This window comes from Anopheles maculipalpis, chromosome 2RL (genome assembly GCF_943734695.1).
Source record: "Anopheles maculipalpis chromosome 2RL, idAnoMacuDA_375_x, whole genome shotgun sequence".
In the NCBI taxonomy this organism is placed as follows: domain Eukaryota; kingdom Metazoa; phylum Arthropoda; class Insecta; order Diptera; family Culicidae; genus Anopheles; species Anopheles maculipalpis.
The window spans coordinates 1,643,642-1,661,467 of NC_064871.1; the positions used below are offsets into that span (position 1 = coordinate 1,643,642).

The 17,826-nt window shown below is 46.2% G+C and overlaps 6 protein-coding genes and 1 long non-coding RNA gene across 8 annotated transcripts in view; 5 read left to right on the forward strand and 2 right to left on the reverse strand.

Annotated features, from left to right (window-relative positions):
- Positions 1–615, forward strand: part of LOC126559085 (peptidoglycan-recognition protein LB) — a 64,274-nt gene extending 63,659 nt beyond the window's left edge. The window contains exons 3-4 of the mRNA XM_050215193.1: positions 17–340; positions 401–615. Of these exons, the coding sequence (XP_050071150.1) occupies positions 17–340; positions 401–609 (533 nt within the window). The 3' untranslated portion in view covers positions 610–615. The remainder of the gene's footprint in view (positions 1–16; positions 341–400) is intronic.
- LOC126559895 (uncharacterized) overlaps positions 1–10,112 on the forward strand; it is a 258,820-nt gene extending 248,708 nt beyond the window's left edge. Inside the window, exons 2-3 of the long non-coding RNA XR_007607049.1 lie at positions 9,808–9,936; positions 10,033–10,112. This is a non-coding gene — a long non-coding RNA (uncharacterized LOC126559895). The remainder of the gene's footprint in view (positions 1–9,807; positions 9,937–10,032) is intronic.
- LOC126557011 (uncharacterized) overlaps positions 1–17,826 on the reverse strand; it is an 83,541-nt gene that overhangs the window by 35,097 nt on the left and 30,618 nt on the right. The window lies entirely within an intron of this gene.
- LOC126557068 (glutamic acid-rich protein) lies at positions 4,820–8,830 on the forward strand. Of its 2 annotated transcripts, XM_050212715.1 has the most exons (8): positions 4,820–5,860; positions 6,126–6,258; positions 6,553–6,642; positions 6,882–7,512; positions 7,773–7,811; positions 8,022–8,275; positions 8,344–8,554; positions 8,631–8,830. In XM_050212715.1, exons 1-8 carry the CDS (start codon positions 4,828–4,830, stop codon positions 8,826–8,828), a joined length of 2,589 nt encoding a protein of 862 aa, XP_050068672.1. In that variant the 5' UTR covers positions 4,820–4,827; the 3' UTR covers positions 8,829–8,830. The 2 variants fall into 2 exon arrangements, with proteins under 2 accessions (XP_050068672.1, XP_050068673.1); XM_050212716.1 differs by lacking the exon at positions 7,773–7,811.
- On the forward strand, positions 10,108–11,268 carry LOC126558466 (solute carrier family 35 member G1). Its single transcript, XM_050214488.1, has 2 exons — positions 10,108–10,357; positions 10,431–11,268. Exons 1-2 carry the CDS (start codon positions 10,155–10,157, stop codon positions 11,266–11,268), a joined length of 1,041 nt encoding a protein of 346 aa, XP_050070445.1. The 5' UTR covers positions 10,108–10,154.
- LOC126557209 (tetratricopeptide repeat protein 39C-like) lies at positions 12,888–17,284 on the reverse strand. The gene is made up of 6 exons (XM_050212897.1): positions 17,105–17,284; positions 14,713–15,203; positions 14,263–14,634; positions 13,669–14,190; positions 13,475–13,607; positions 12,888–13,412 (listed from the first exon to the last, which is right to left on the reverse strand). The coding sequence occupies exons 1-6, from the start codon at positions 17,282–17,284 to the stop codon at positions 12,888–12,890; spliced, it is 2,223 nt and encodes a 740-aa protein (XP_050068854.1).
- On the forward strand, positions 15,658–16,290 carry LOC126559294 (glutamic acid-rich protein-like). The gene has a single exon (XM_050215426.1). The coding sequence runs from the start codon at positions 15,718–15,720 to the stop codon at positions 16,192–16,194; it is 477 nt and encodes a 158-aa protein (XP_050071383.1). The 5' UTR covers positions 15,658–15,717; the 3' UTR covers positions 16,195–16,290.

The window sequence follows — 17,826 nt, forward strand, 5'->3', positions numbered from 1 at the left end:
TTTTATTTATTTGCAGACCCTGTACCCTATGTCACACGCGACTTCTGGAACGCCCTGCCACCTAAACTGGTGGAACATTTTGCCGGTCCGATACCGTACGTCATCATACACCACTCATACATCCCGGCGGCGTGCTACAACGGCCTTCAGTGCATTGCCGCAATGCAACAGATGCAGAAAATGCACCAAGAAGTACGACAGTGGAACGACATTGGGTACAGTTTTGCGGTCGGTGGTGATGGCCGCATCTACCAGGGGCGAGGATTCAATGTGATCGGTGCCCACGCGCCAAGGTACAACAATCGAAGCGTTGGGATCTGCTTGATCGGCGATTGGGTTGGTAAGTGCGATTCGTAGCATTTGTCGGGGAAAAAGGTATTCAACGTTCCGATTCTTACAGCGGATTTGCCACCGAAAAATATGCTCGCGGCAGCAAAAACTCTCATCGAGTACGGCGTCCGGAATGGGCTGATAGCGCAGAACTACACCCTGCTCGGACATCGACAGGTGCGTACGACCGAGTGTCCTGGTGATCGACTATTTGAGGAGATTAAAACATGGCCCCATTTCAACCCGATGACCGACATCGTGGACCAGAATAGTGTATGAGGACGAGAGATCACTACAGATCGAGCACAAGTATTTTAAAAAAACTGATAATAGTTAATTAGCGTACGATACCTCGTGCATTCAACACAAAATCCATCATGTTCCTAGGGCGTGTTTTTTTTTTTTGTAAGAAAATAAAACGAAAACATTGCTTAAACTGCTGCATGCTATTTGTATCGTGTCCCTTAATGTGCCCTTGCATGAAGATAATCCTAAGCATCAAGGTCTTCACATCTCCCGTCGTCCCGTATCGACGTAATTTATGTGCTTCAAACATCTTGCTCTTGGCCTCATTGGCCACCGGAATCGAACGCTTCCTGATAGACATGCCCTCCATCCCTCGTCGGTCGGTAACTTCATGTGCTTGCGACGTGGCCAAATCAGCTGTGTTTGGTGGCGCTCTTTAGTGCGACAGGTTTATCGATTCCCTTAAAAATAAAGTAAAACAGCACACTAATGTATGGCGCTCGTGTCTGCCACTATCGGTAAACAAAGCAAACTTTAATGATCTGAATGAATGAAGAGAAAACCCGTCGCTTCGGGGACCCATTGTGACGTTGGTTCTGGCAGGAGAGAAGATGTGTATGTGCGTTGGACGAACATTTCCCAAACCCAAGCACGAGCGAGAGCGTAAGCAACGCTTGGTGAAGAAGCAAATGGACATGATTTCTCATTTTTTACCTCGTTTTTCCCCATCTCACAACCCCTCGGGGACCGGGTTCGGGAAAAGCGTCTGCAAGCGGTAAGAATTTTAATTTTAGCTTTGCGCGTGCATTTCTTGTGCACAGTCAAACCACAGACGATAGGCGCGTGGCACGAATGGTGGGCGTGCAGACGAAGGGGTTCGGGAGGTGATGGAAAATTCGGAAAAACCACCTTATGACCACCGCGTAAAAAACACTCTCGGCCAATTTCGGTTCGGCCATAATGTCCCGCTCTCTCTCTCTCTGCATTTTCGCGACGTTCTGCGGATCCTGCACGATCGTGATGTTCGTGCGTAGGGCGCGTTCAGTCGCCAAAGATCGCCTACCGTAGTACGCGGCACAACTAACTAACGCGGAGCATTGGGTGCAATTTCTGCTCGGGCTACAAAAAAGAGGCGAAAACAGTCTCTATGTGTGTGTGCGTGTGTTTGAGTAAGAAAAGAAGCCACAACGACACAATACTTAGGACATACTACTAAGCAGTGTCTCGAAGGTGTTGGAGATTATACGGTGGCATACGGGTGGAAATTTTTCCAATTCCAAACCTTTCAACCAGCGTGCGCTCTGGTGACGTGTGGAATGTGATGCTTTGCGCCGTTTCCAAAACGATCACTGCAAAAAGCGTACGATCGTGTACCAGAGGCGGACGACGCGTATTGCAAAAATCCCGTGTCGTAACACTGCCAAATGACAAAAAAACGAGCGCATCAGACGGGCACAGGAATTTCAGTTTTCACCTGATCGTGTGTGCGTATGTGTGATCGTTTCTTACGAGTGTGTTTGTGAATGTGAGGAAAATTGCACGGTTCGATCATCGTTTGATGAGCTAATATATCTACATCGAAACAAAAGGGAGATCCAACCATCGTGCCACTGAGAGGCAAATGCAGCGCGTGTGTGTATGTGTGCGTATGTGTGTAGAGATGTAAGAAAATGTTTTTCGAGGCAAGGAAAAACAGCAGGCGAAAGTGTGATCGTACATATCGGTGGGTGGCGCAGTGCGTACAAGTGCAGCGGAAAGCGGCAGAACCGCAACAGGCGGCACTGCCGCAGAAGCGATGCGTCTTCGTCTTTGCGGGTGGAATTCGACGTGTGCTGACCCACTTTAGAATGAGTGAAATTTTCGACATTTCTTACAAAAGCGAGATTCGGTTTTTTTTTTTCGCGCGACTTCGCTCGCATGATCTATTGCTAACCGACGCTTCAGGAAGTTGCGGTGAATTCTATTGAACTCAGATCACGATCATATCTCGTGAAGGAAACCTGATGAAAAACCTCTAATATTCACAAACCTACGCATCATTCCCTTCTTACAATCATACACACACACATATGCACACAGCACACGCACAAAACAGCCTCCAATACTGATGATCGTCTACCATTGCAAGTGACGTCATTCGGGAAATTTATTGCCAAATCCACTACGGATGCTACACGATCATGTCCGTCGCCTGACGGATCATGGAACAAGTATGGATTTAATTCTCGAATGAGCTTCACAACTTATTCTCTATTAAAATTATTTAATCCTTGGGTCTGTCTCCTCAAACTGTCTGTCTCCTGCCAGTACGGTATTAAAGCTCGGCCTTCAAACAGGCGCACGGACACGGACACCACCCTTCAAACGTGCTGTTCTAGCTTTGTTGGATCGGTGGCCTCCAATAAAACTGTCGTCTTGACCTTTTTGTTTAACATCTTCATCCAACAAAACAGTAACGATTCGGTTGCCCACCCGATCGACTGGGTGGTTTTTGAGTTTACACTTCTAAATTAAACTACACTGTACACACAGCAGCGTTTCGCTCGATCCAGTCGATCGTGTCACGATGCACACGCACACTCGTCCTCTGCGGTCGCCTTCGCCTTCATACGGATTTTACGGATTGTTGACAAAACCGGTGAAAGACCATACGCCTCCATTTGTAAAGCACGTGCGGGGTTGTATGTGTGTGTGTGTGTGTGTGTGTGTGTGTGTGTGTGTTTGTATTTCGTGGCATATATTCTTCGGCGATCACTGTTTGAAGAGAAGTTATTCTTAGGCCAACTTTAAAAAATAAACCTTCACCGCATGTGTTACGCATTATTACACGTCCGCACGAGCTTAATTTACGCCACTTTGTCTAGAAAAGTGTACGGCAGGCATCCTAAAAACCTCGTAAAAATAGTTAATCACTCGTATATGATATTCATCGCCCGATTAAGATACGCCAAACCCCCAAGCCAGGGATCATCTCCAAGGGTACCGATTCGCATCAATAATCATCCAATGTCATGGACGGACAGGGGATTATAATGCTAACCCGATAACCTTAGCTCTATTAAAGCGCAAAATGCTTGCTTGATTTTGAATAATTGTTCCACCCTCACGCGAAAAGGAGTGGCTTTTGTCCATAGTTGTCTAATAAGATCATCCTACGCAAAATTGTCGTATCTTTGTTGAGATGATCACCGACGTCGGAGTTTGCTTCGGAAGAGTTTTGTCTGAGTAAATCAGTTTAAATCGTTGTTTTCGTCACACGTGTTGAATGGATTAGAAATTAGGCTAAAGGTTCTTTAAGCGAGTATAGCTCGAAAAAAAAATGGATGTTTGTGCACTTTGCGCATTCATTCACGTGGAACATGTGCAATAGCAATTTGTTTAGGGAAATTAAAAACAAACAGCAAAACAGCTCTTACCATTCGAAAGTCAGCTTATTGAAAGCAAGGCGTTAAAGTTGATCTCATCTTTGATCACCTGCAGTTAACACACACGACACACGATGACTTTCCTCGATAAGAACCAAAGCGTTGCGAATTTTTTCTCATCCCTATCTCCTCCGCCAACAAAAAAAAAAACCGCCCCAACAGACGGTATTTTATTTTTAGGCAAAATGTTGTACACCTTTATTTATATCAACATTTCGTCTCTGTCGGCCAACAACACCCTCTCGTTTGGTGTGCCACCCACAAGCGCTGTCCCCGTAAAATAGATGTGTGACAAACTGTTGCCGCAGACGTCATCAGTACGACAGCGACCAGCGATACCGGATGATCAGAGAAAATTTTAATTGCAAATCTCTACCTCCCCCATGATTTGGTGTGTTTTTCTCAGCCACATTGTGGCATTCGAATTACGTTTCTTGTCGGATGATAGCACACTCTCAGAAAGAAGAAAAGAATTTCACTCTACAAAGCAAGATCTTTTATCGGTTATTATGTTATGTTTTAATGCCATTTGCCATCGTACGATGAATCATACTTATTTTTACCCCGCATGCACACATATTCATGGTAGTTGTTTTTAAATTAATGTGATTATTTTTAAATATGAAGAATCAACATAAAACCTGTGTCCTGTGAAACGTTTTGGGATTGTGACGCTACCGAAACAGATTTGTCGCATCAAAAACTTTTGTGAATCAGAACTTTTAGTGAAGCAATTGCCGTACAGTGCGATCCTGATCCCCGACAAGTCTTGACTCATTTTTGCGTGGCAACCGCCGACCATTCGGTTCCACTCCCTTAGTGCAAAATGCCAGTGAACAGTCGTCCTCCTTGGCTAAAGGATCGTCTAGAGACGGTAAATAAAACCGTACCACCTGCATGGACTCGCAAGGCGAGCGTCACGCCTGCCACAGACACAAAAGAATCTTCACCATCTACCAAAACAAACGCATCCGAAGCTTCTTCAACCGTCAGCACAAAGTCTACGACGCCGGCGTCCACCACCACCACCACCACCAGTGTCAAGAAAGCTGCCGCCCAAAACTCACCGGGCAAGGAAAATGGTGATACGGCTGCGAAAGCAACCACTACGGCCAAGTTACAATCAAAGGAAATTAAAGTTCCGGTTGTAGTTGCGCAGAAAAAGCCGGTTAATCCTCCGCTGACCAAGCCCGAACCGGCGGTGGGGCTTAAAAACACAACACCCGTCATGACCGTCCATCGGGAGGTGGCTAAACCGAAGCCAAAACCTACTGCCAGGGAACCAACTCCCGAGGAGTCTGACGATGAAGAAGAAGAAGAAGAGGAAGTAGAAGAGGAAGAGGAAGAAGAGGAGGAGGAAGAGGGTAGCACCGAGTACGAAACGGAAACCGAATCTGAAGAAGAGCCACCCGCGAAGCCGGTGTTAAAAAAGCCCGAACCAATAAAGCGCCAAGATGCTGACACATCGCCAAAGCTGCCCACAGTGCAACTGCGCAAAGTCACGCCAACGAAAAGCCCCGAAAAGTCCGACACCGAAAGCAAATCGTCCTCGAAATCGATGTCGGAGAAGTCATCTTCGCCGGAGCCGAAACCATTCATTAGGCCACCGCTGAAGAAGGTGGTACGACCGCCACAGGATACGCCACCAAAGGAACGTTCCGTGTCGCCCGAACCGGCCAAGAATTTCCGCGTCCAGTTGCGCAAGGTACCGTCCAATCTGAAAGCACCACGTGTGAAGGAAAAGCTACCGGAGGTACAGCTGAAGAAGGTCGAGAAACCTTTGCTGGAGGACATACCGAAGAAGGAAGAAGCCTATCCACATAAACCTTCGATGCTAAAATCGGAAAGCAGTAAAAGAAGTAAGTAATGGGGAGGATTGCAGGGGAAGGGAGGGGGGGGGGACTCCGAATTGGTAAACGAATGACCTTGGTCTAAAAAACCAGAAACGCACCACTTGTTGAGGTGTGTCTTTCTGTTGACACTACGCTTATCGCAAACGCGACACAGACGACAGGTTTGGGAACTTAGCGAATGAGTCACTGAGCAAATTCCCTTCCTTCGCGGCGAGCAAAAAACATAAGGAAAGCAAATGTAACCCTCGATTTTCTCCACCCATCCCGCCAGTTCCTCCACCACCACCAATGCCAAAGTCGAATATACCGCCACCACCTCCACCGCCGCCAAGCTTGAAGCCTCCGCCGGACTTTGAAAAGAAGGAAATATCCGACAAACAGAAGGAAGTGATCGACAAGCTTAAGTAAGTATCGTCCCGATCGTAGGTTAAAGCAGAAACAATTACAAACACACAAAAAACCTCCCATACTTTGCATATCTTGCTGTTTTACCATTAATGCAAGTAGATGTTTTGTCCCCCAATGTAGGACCCACCCGACTGAACTATGTCAGCCATACACGCGCGCATACTAAAACTCACCCGTCACTAATCAATCGTTTTGGTGTGTTTGTTCTCGTGTATCGTCATCGTGACCACCTCGACTAACAGCGACTAATCAAACTGTTACCTTTTTCTATAAATCTTCCATTCTTGCAGACGTCGTCCACGTCGGCGTCCGGACTGGTCGGACATGATGAAGGAGGTTGAGAAGGGCAGGAAACTGAAACACGTTGAGTGTAATGACAGGTACTAGCGACTGCGCCCACCAAGTCAACGAACGAATGCAAAACCGAATTTCTTCTGACTTCCCACCTGTGGATACAAGCCACATCTCTGTGTTGCTCGTCCGTTGTTACGTTGCGTTGCTTTCTATGTGATTGGTGTGATCAACAACTTCTTCCTCCTAGTTAGATCCCCTTTTCCCGATCCTTCCCATCCTCGATAGAGCCTATTAGTTTACATTGTTTCCTACTTCTCTCCAACAGATCCCATCCGATCATAAACTCCAAATCTATCACGAAGGTAAAGGATCAGTTCATCTTCGAAACGGAGAAAGCCACGGCACACAATCAGCTGCTGAAGCAAATTCAGGGTGGTGTCCAGCTGAAGCCGACCAAATGTAACGATCGCAGCAAACCGATCCTGGAAGGTTTGCGTAAGTTCCGCCGTCAGATGACGCTCGAGGAGCAGCTGGCGAAATCGGAATCGCGTGCTAACATGGAAGCGCCACCGGCGGAAGAGGAAGAACTAGACGAGCTGGACGATATTGACAAGGTGCGGGATGATCTGCAAAGCACCAAGCAGATGCTTGCCCACGAGCTCCGCAACAACGAGGCATTGGAGCGCGAGAACAAGCGGCTTCAGGCAAGGGTACAGAACCTCGAAGCGGAGCTGTCCCGCGAACGGTGGAACCCGCTGAGTGGAGAGGAAAGAACGACCGTCACTGGACCACAGTCCGATCTAATAAAATCGCTAAAGGACGAAGCGTTGGAGGCACAGAAGCAATCGAAGCAGCTGGAAGATAAATATCAAACGGTTGCCAAGGAGCTAGACACGGCGTACAAGCAGGTGGAGGAACAGAAGCGAAAGATTGCCGAACTCGAGCGGAAACTCCAGGTAAAAGGGTTATGGTAGCAGTTTGTTGGGAAGCTCACGCACACACACACACAAATCTCGATGATCATTGGTTGATTTCCTGTGATCGGACAGGGGGTTGCGAAAAAAGGGGTACCATTTTGGGATTGCGAAACAAATGTCACTAACTACCGGATCTCTATTGGACATTCGGCTAACAGAAGCGATCTGCGCATTTGAAATGGCTATGGCTTGACTCGATGCTAATCTCAAGTTATATGTTGCTTTCGTTTTAAACGCAGTGCTTAACGGACGATGACTACTACTTGAACGAGCATCAGGTAATGTAATCGTTATTCGGCGTTGTAGATCGATCTTTTAGGTTAGAGATCGATGTCGCTTTACCTAAAGCAGCTTCACGTATTACTAACTTACCTCCAGCTGCTTGTCATTGTATAGCTGATTTGCATTGGAGCGATTAGTCGGTTAGATTAGTAGAAGCAACGTGTTTGCAAGTAAATTAACTTTTATTCTACTCATCGCTTGCGCAGGGCATTACGGACGATCGTAGAGCCACGGAGTCGGCCCAGAAGGAATGCTCACCTGAGCTGCAGCCCGAGGAAGAGGAAGAGGAGGAGGAAGAGGAAGACGAAGAAAAGAAGGCCGAAAAGTTGGCGAAACGGTTGAATCGTGAGGTTAACATGCTACAGGCTCGGTTGACGAGGCTGAAGGAGAAGCAGGAGGAGAAACATGCGGAACGCCAGGCACTGAAATACGCCATGAAAACCAACCAGTATGCCCTCAAGTAAGTTTCCATCCAAGCAGAGATTTTCCTATGACTGTTATTAACATTTCCCAATCGCTTACTCGCAGGGCTGAGAGGAAAAAGTATAAGAAGCTCCAAAAGGAGGTGGAAAAGATGGCCGCCATGATGAAGCTGGATGATGATGATGATGAAAGCGCGGAGGCCAAGGAACCACCGCCCGAGGAACCGGAAGACGAACAGGAGGAAGAGGAGGAGGAGGAGAGTGAATCGGAAGAATCGGAATCAGAAAGTGAAAATGAGAGTGAAAATGAAGCAGAAGTAAGTAAGAACGACGGCTAATGAAGGTCATTTTTTTTATTCGCTTGTTCCTTATTTTTCTCGCCCCAACCTATAGGATGCTCCCGATGACAAGAAGAAGATTAATCTTGAGCCCAGAGTCAAACGGCACGAGGCACGGCTGGCGTCGCTAAAGAAGGGCAATTATTTGCTGCAGGCGAACGTCGACCGTATTAAGGACGAGATCAGCAAGGTGCGCGAGGAGTGCTGTACATTGCAAACGGATCTGGACAACGTAATAGCGGACTTGGGCTGATATTACCCATCTCTAGGGTGCCCCAGAGAGATTATCTTTACCGACATAGTAAAATGGGATGCTCGGGCTTGCAGCCGGTGCTTGTAAGCTGGATGGTATTGTTCCTTAGATACAATATAAGGAACTGAGGCGGGGGGAAAGCGGATTTAGCACCTTGTGGAAGTATTTTATACTCTCAAGAACAAACAAATCAACCAAAAAAAAATCTATCGCTTCAGCAAACATGCTGTCCGCATCGGGACAGCAAACACACGCAGAGCAGCAGTGACAGAGTGGCACGTAATTACAAGTATTTTTGTACATCGTTACTTTTGTATACACGTATAATAAACTTACCTTTATGTACGAAAGCTAGTTTCTTCACTTAATACACTAGATATAGCTAAACTGGACACATTTTTTTTGCTGCAAACGAACAGAACTGAACCAGACCGTTTGTTGTGATGTTGTCGGTTGATTTGTTTTGGCACGGTAAACAAACTGCTGCAGCTGTCAAATCGAACTACCGAACTGGACCCGAAGTTGTGCCGCAAATTTGACTCCTTTTCGAACTTCGAATCCTTCAAAGATCCTGCCGGAAGTTTTTAAATATCCTTTAGCTTTTATTCAACTAAAATTATGCTTTAGTCCGGTTGAATGGAACGATCTATGCATTATAATCTAATGTTTCCATTTTCCTTGATGAATAGAGTATAATTCAGTCGATTTGAAAACGTTCGTTTGCCTGCAACGGTTTGTTGTAGTTCCAAAACGTCAAACACGCGTGCGTTTGTAGTGGTGTGAAAAAGGATTATGACCATACCGTACGTTCCGTGCAACTGTAATCGATTCCGGAATCCTTAAATGCCTCGATACAAAAAAAAACAGCAGGATTTCGTCTACGAGCAGCAACACTTTTCCAGCTTACCTTTCGTTCGAGCGAAAAGCGAGTAGAAAGCGCGTTTAATAATAAATACAACGAGAACATGTGCTGCGTCAGTGTGACCCGTGCCCAGACAGTGCTTGCCGAATAGAGGACATGGTTTAATGGTGCGACAAATTCCTCCACTACTCGGTTCCGTCCTGTGCCAGCACCGTCGTGGCAGAAAAATATGCGACCGAAAGGAAGGTTTGTTTATCGTGCCATTGCTTTTTTGTTTTGCCTTCGTTTACACTCCCACTAATAAACCTTGGACCAATAAAAAAAAAACTGTTCTTTTTATAGTGCCACGCCGAGGAAGGTTTTAGCTAATCGCAAGTAGCAAGTGTTAGAACGCTTAGAACGACGGGGTGTGTTGGGCGGGATCGAAAAACACGACGCGGCCTCAACTGTACTCTAGCCACAAAATGCCCGAACATCTCGAACTGCAGCAGCTGGTGGATGGGGTGTTGCAAGGCACCACACGCCATCGGTCCCTGTCCTGGCTGCAATGCTCATGTCCTTACCTAGGGATCATCCTTGCGACGGTTTCTTCATTTTTCTTTTCCCTTTGCTCGGTCATTGTGAAAGGACTTGTTGATGTAAATCCTATTGAGTTGGCTACGTTCAGGTACGTTCCGGGAGTTCCGGGTACCTTAACAATAATTGTCTATATCTAAATTCGTCCCATTCCTCTTTTGCAGATTTATCGGAGTACTGCTTCCATCGATACCGATTGCAATATACCGCGAGGAGACGTTTTTCCCGGAAGGAAAGCGCATCATACTGGTGCTCCGATGCTTCGTGGGCACAACGGGACTCATGCTCAGCTTCTACGCTTTCCGCCACATGCCACTGGCGGATGCGTCGGTCATAATCTTCTCCACGCCCGTGTTTGTAGCCATTTTTGCACGACTGTTTCTTCGCGAGGCATGCGGCATGTTCAACGTCATCACCATCATCCTGACGCTCATCGGTGTGGTGCTTATCACCAAACCACCGTTCCTGTTCGGGGACAATCAGGTATCGATAGTGGACGAGCAGATTATGGAAAATGGCTACGACATTTGGGGCCCGGTGGCGGCCCTCTCGTCCACGCTGTTCGGTGCGAACGCGTACGTGTTGCTGCGTGCCCTGAAAGGTCTCCACTTTTCCGTTATCATGTCCAACTTTGGCGCCTTTGCCTTGCTTTACACGCTTATAGTGTGCTACTACATCGGTGCACTGTGCTGGCCACTGTGCGGGACGGATCGGCTTCTCGTTATAGCACTAGCCCTGTTCAGCTTCGGTGGCCAGATACTGCTGACGCTTGCACTGCAGTACGAACAGGCGGGTCCGGTAGCGATTGCCCGTTCGGCCGATATCGTGTTTGCCTTCATCTGGCAAATAATGTTTTTCAAGGAAACGCCCAGCCTTTACTCGGTGTTGGGTGCACTGCTGGTGGTCAGCTCGGTGGTCCTCTCGGGGCTGCGCAAATGGGCCCTAGCATTGCCGAGGGATTCGGAAACGAGAAAAAAATTACATTTCCTCTATCTGGAATAGATGGACTTACATCACGCATTTTGAACTATGTTCATTTAGAACCTCTTTTTTTGGGTCATAAGAAAATTAATCCAACCCGGAACTATCCATACCATCCTTTTATCATCCAATTTTAAGCCACATAACATACAATCTCTCTTAACCAATAACAAACTAAACTCGCAACGCATTTTATCACGACTTCTAGGCGGGTGATGTTTCCGGTTTAGGGAAAACCGGACCATCATCAGGCCAGGAACGTTTAAAAACCAACAAAATGATAAACCGTAAGACTTTATGACGACCAAAATCAGAGATGTAGGTGGATAAGAGATATTTTTAACGATACATTACAATATTATTCAACTACGGAATTGCTTTCCAGCGTATTGTTTTATCAAACAAACAATGGAACTAAACGCTACCTACCTACAAACCAACACGATATAAAGCGCACCCTCGACCTTTCCAAAACTACACACACTCACACACAGAAGAAAAGGGTAGCCTCCTTCGGCAGCCACGCGCTATTGAATCCGCTAGCCGGGATCAGAGTTTTCTAAAGGACGAGGGTTCTGATGGAGCAAAAGAGGAGCAATGTTAAGAATTCTAGTCAAAAACGTTTTCCGTCACGTTCAAAGGGACATCAGCAAACAGTCACGAGATTAATTAGGAAGAAAAAAACCTTAAATACGCTTGTCACCGTAAGGAGGAAAAGAAGAAGAAGAAACGGGGTTTCTGTCCGTGTTTCTTGTAATATGAAATATTAAATAGTCTAATAAAAGCAAACTGCATTGTGATTAAATGGGGTCGTCTAACACATTCATAACCGCCATTAAAAAAGGGGAGCGATTTTTTTTCTTCTGTTAAATAGTTTGCCCGCAGTACTTCGTGAAGCTTTTCAGCTGGTTTGGCTCTCATTATTTAAGTCGATGGAACGAACGAAATAGAGATAACATGTTGTTCCTTTCACTATCCTGACCTGAAGGAAAGTTTGTATCATCTGCACGCATAAAGTAAAAGACAGACAAAGATATAATATTACAACAAGAACAGAGAAATCACCGAACCGATTGTTGTATTCTACTATCTTGAAATAAATTCTTAAACTGACACGCCAAACTCTTTTTTAAAATATTATGTACCATTTTTTTATTTAGATTATTTATTCTACCCATTAACAGTTGGACAAATTCGTTTGAAACGTGTGTATGTATTGTATAAAAGTTATTGTTTCCGGTTTGACGCTTTCTCATCTCCGTTGGCGATTGTTGAACCTTTGTTGCTGCTGTTATAAGGGGGATAAGCAGTTGGTAATATAAAAAAACACAACATTGCTTCTAGTTTAGCTCTCAGCACTGATCGCTAGAAGGCAAGGACTATCTACCGCTACTACCCAATTACCTTTTTACGATACGATTTCCTTGACCAGCAAGTGTACATGATAAGTAACTAACGCGCCCTATGCGTATTACTCAGTCAAAAAGCTACTAACCCTTTACAATTATGCCCCCTCTTCCCTAAAACATATCCTTCACTATCGGAAGCTAAACATTTACTTTATGTGTGTATCAATAAATAAGGCACCTTTAAAAAACATTGTCTAACATTTTAAAAACAAAAAAACAACTGCACTCGCCTTATTCCAACCGCTTTAGAAGCGTGTGAATACGCACGCTGACGCGATTATCAAAGTCGTAATTCTTAAAATGTTGCTGCGCGTGCGTAAGCAGCCGGTGAGCTTCGGCTGTAGTAGCATGCTGTTGCTGGCGAAGCAAAAGCACGGCCAGCTCGTAATGCGCAAAGGCCGAAATGTGTGTATCCTGTTGCTCCTGATGTTCGAACCTTTCCCGCATCGCGATACACTCCCGGAAGGCAACGATCGCCTCATCGAACCGGGCCAGACAGGTCAGACAGGCACCTAAAATTAACCGAGAGATTCCTACCATCGGTTCACTGAATGCGTCCGTCGGCTGGGAACAGTCGGCAACCATGCTTTCTAGCTGCTCCACGTTGCAGCTGCTAAGCGTGTTCCAGAGAAAGAGCATCTCAAACACCAGAAACTTCCAGTAGAGGGAACTGCGATACTTTGGTTGTTCCGCTCCATTTTCTGCTCGTGGCAACTTTAAGCTGCGACGGAATATGTACCGCTCGATCTGTGAATCCTATGGGGACATATCACTTTGATAGTTAATAGTCAAAAATCAACCAGTCATAGACCGCTTACCTTCTGTGGGGACCGGTTAACTAGTTCCAGTATTTCAGCACGCCACTTGACAAGGTTGGCATATTGCCCGAACGATCCTTCACATATTGCTGTCAGATACGAGTAAAAGCTCTTGGAAAACTGGCTGCACATCCTGTTAGAAAAGAAAAACGATAATCCTATCTGTGGTGTTCCACTTCCAGAAGGGGACTCACTTCAGTTCCTTAAAATTCTTCATCGCTGTTCCAAAGTCTAGCTGTATCAACCGACACCAACCGATTTCGTGAAGACAAAGAAGTTTTATCTCTCGCTGAGCAGACGAACGGTATGCCAACTCGTAGGCACGTATCGCATCCTCAATGTTGGACTTCAACCGCTCGACACGACCCCGAAAGAACAGAAACAGTGAAGACTTGGAAAACTGATCGTTTGCTTCATCGATTAGCTCCTGGGCTGCACTTATTTCGATGCTCAGATTTGATCCGTCCAGCGCAAAAAATGGCGTCACGATAGTGTAGTACCAGAGGAGCGCAAGTGTTGCCAGCGGTGCCCTCATATCGTTGCTTTGGCGGGAAAAGCTCAAACACGCTATTCCCATTGCACGATCACCTTCGAACCCAAGAAAGCTGATCAGCTTGAGCAAACTTGGCGGTAGCAACGATATGCTGAGCTGAAACACACCGTATCCGAAGCTTATTGCGCCCATTAGCCGATGGATGTCTTCTGGATGAATGGCTCTGAAAAAAAATCGGAGGGAATGGGTGAATCATAAGGCGATACCTTCGGTACAGCAGCAGAAGGTATACTACCTTTCGTTTGGACCTGGTTCACAAGGTGCTGTTGTTAACGATGCTCGCCAGCTTGTAGTCGCTCTTGGAGGTATTCCATTAGGCATAAGGTTTACTCGTCGCTCCGTTCCCTGGCTCAGGTCCAACATTAAACCATCTCGAGGGGCACAGCGGCGCTCCATTTGTTCCATCGGTCCATTAGGGTCCAGCGATTCAGTACTTGATCCTGCTCCCGAAGGACTAGCAATCCCAACAAAGTCAGTTGTGTAGCTTTTCTTCACACTACCACTGCTTCCGCTTGGGTCGGATTCACTCGAGGTCAGTTCGTTGAAATGCTCCGATGGTTCAAAGGTTGTAGTTTTCGATTTACGCAAAGCCTCCAAATGTGATGTCCTGTGGAGGGTAGGATCAATATAAATCACTCACCCTTGAGTTCCCTAACAAAACAGTAACGATTGATTTTCGACCTACCACTTGCAATCATCCGGAGACTGAAGCGTAGAGTTCGGTACGGTCCAATCCGTTGAGGAAGGAGTTCCCAGATCGACCGATATTCTCATGCCCGAACCACCCGAATCCCTGCTCTGCATCTGATGCCGTAGCGGAGCCTGCGGAATGGACATTTCCCCATGGCCTTCTATCGCATCGGAGTACAGCTGATAAATCTGTTGATAAGTGTGCTGATACACCTTCCAAGCCTTCCGTAGCAGCCATCCGCCTTTCACGAATCCACCAATATCTTGACCCAAGGACACGAGTATTGCTAGACAGAGCTGGCTGTCGGCCAGTATAATCTGCTCTTCCAGCGTTTCGGTAAGCGATTTTCGTGGCTCGCTAGACCCAAACAGTTTCGATCGAACCGATTTCAGCCATCCGACGTCACCGGCACACTGTTTCTCGAGCTCGCGGAGGCGTGTTTGGGCGTCGTTCATCTTTTCCGTTTCCCACGAAATGACGGCATTCTGCAGCGAAAAGGGAGAAAAAGAGCAACACTAACAGCCCGTGGTGTGAATGAGGAAGAATTTGATGTTTCACCCGTGAAACATGTGCTTAATTTTGCATGAAATTGCGTATCTCCCATACGGCAGCAGTAAACCCAAATAGAGAAGGAAAAATAAAATTGGATTCAATAATGCATGCGTGCCCAATCAATCTACAATTCATTGTCCAATTTCAAAAACACATTTAAAACGTGACACGCTTCGTGGTGTTTAGAATATGATAATGAAATGAATGACGAATGGGGTTTACCAGCTAAAGTGCTTCAACATTACAAGACGTCAACTCTGCCGACAATCGTAGTTTTATCTACAGTAAGAAGAAAGGTAAACGATCCTCGTTGTTTTGTGTATCTGACGGGTTTCAAGTGGAGTGATTGATTCCACCTTTCAAACAACACGACTTTGGCCTATAAAAAGCTGCCCGTCTTTTACCGATAGGACAGTTCTTGATAGTAGTATCTACTGGTCTAGCATCATGAAGATTTTTGCCTTTGCTCTCGTTCTCCTGGCCGGTCTGGCGGTGGGTGCGGAGGTCGATAGTGCCCCGGAAGTGTCAGCGGATCTGGAAGTGCCAGCCGATCTGGACGTTCAGGAACAACCGGAAGCTCCTATCCAACCGGATAGCGCTGTGGATGCAGTTGAGGAACCATCAGAACCAAGCGAGGGCCAAGCACCAGAGGAACCAGCGGCTCCGGAACAAGAGCAGGAGGAACAAGATGAGGAGGAAGCCGACGAAGAAGATTCAAACTCCGACGAATCGGAAGAGCGCGATGAACTGGAAGATGTGCAAGTAATTGCGAAGGAGCTAGAAGAGCGCCAGCAAGAGTTGGACCATCTGAAACGGTTCCTTGTTGGACGTCTCCAGGCCACAGCGATTCGTCGTCCCTGGGTTCGGCGCCGTCCTTGGCCTTGGACTCGTCGCCCAAGAACTCTCCCTCGCTTAGTGCTGTAGAGAGCGATTCAAATCAACAATACGATAAAGCAGTAGATCAAACCATACCAGCGAAAATTGTCATGCAATAAAATTTCAATCTATAGTTCCCTGCAACCCTGCAAGCACACGTGTTGGCGCGAACTTTTCGTCAGTGATGGGACACAATTAATCTTTGTCAGACGGAATCGGGCATTCATTAGAGTGCTCTTCCCGTACCAAATCCAATTCTCAATCACAAACAGCATAAGCAATTGGGTCGCTTTCGTCTTATCCACCTAGAGGTGTGTGTGTGTGTCTGCGTGTGTGTGCGACGAATGTTCTAAAACAACTCAGAGTGTGCCCTTGATGTTGTAGCAATTTATCAAGTGACACCACTATCGCTGCAGCATGTGTCAGAGCCCACAATATGCCATTCCATCCAGATGGTTTATTGTTGCTCACCGGTTCCCATACTCAAGAAAATGGTACACGAGAAACTGGCAACCAAATCCACCAGCGTACACGTGTGTGAGGAATGGAGACGCCCAGTCGGTTTCTCCATTTTGAAAATAAGCGTGGGTTGGTTGGATGCTGGGCTTTTAAAATGTGCTACGTCGCTATAATCATAGCAACCAAAGCTCTATTCTCAAGCAATTTGCATCTAGCTAGCGCGATGATAGCACGTTCCTTTTGTGTTAAAGCAATTTCCACTTAATGTTCTGAATGCTTGTTTCTGACAACGTCTTTCTTATCATTAGCATCAGGCACAGCTGCTTCCCCACTGCCTGGGGGGCCGCACCCGCTTTTTGTATTGTTGTGCCGTTCTGTTTCTCCGATAGTCGACTGTTGCAGAAAAAAGCCAAAGCGCGCATTCTTCTCACTTAATGATGGTGATACATATGCTCTTGCTCTTTTACCCTTAGCAATTTCAAATACACTATTTACTTACCATAAACGAGATGAATGTGTGCCCTGCGACAATGTGCACACTGGACGGCCGATCCTTAAAGCTATCCTCGGCCGCTTTAGGCATGTTGTTAAGCCACATGATGATGCCCTGCTTTACGTACTCCCAATCTTTGAGATCATCCATCGTTTCTTCTCGCATAGTAGAGGAAGTCGTACACATGATGGCGTGAAAGTTGTAACCGTTGACTTGCCTTGCCGGTGTGTCGTATATTCCATCAATCGCTGCACGTTGGTCGGTTTAACGCAATTTAAACCAACTGCGGTCTAATTCTTCGTTTGCCAGGTGTTGTTGGTACAGTTCCCTTTCAACTGGCCGCAACACTTTATCGATAGTGAAAATTGTTTCATAACAAAACGCCTTCCGCTGTAATTAACGGCTGAAAGAATTATTAAACAATTTCAAATTTCTCGATCTTACGTGTAACGTTTGTTAAGGGTGGCTAAATATCCTATTCTTCATAAGCCGCATCACATCACAAAGGAACTGCGTCAAGAAGTACAGCAAAGCATTCGTGTTCAATGAGCACATTTCGCGAAAGTGCTCTTTACAGCAGTAGATCCTTGTAATACACGTTCAAAGGGAAAAAATTGATTTTTATTCCATCGATTCGAATTCCCCAAAGATCTAGGAACGCGCAATATACTATCGCTTGGCACGCAAATCTGCAAAGTGCCCTCGTGCGAGTGAGTAATGGAGAAAAA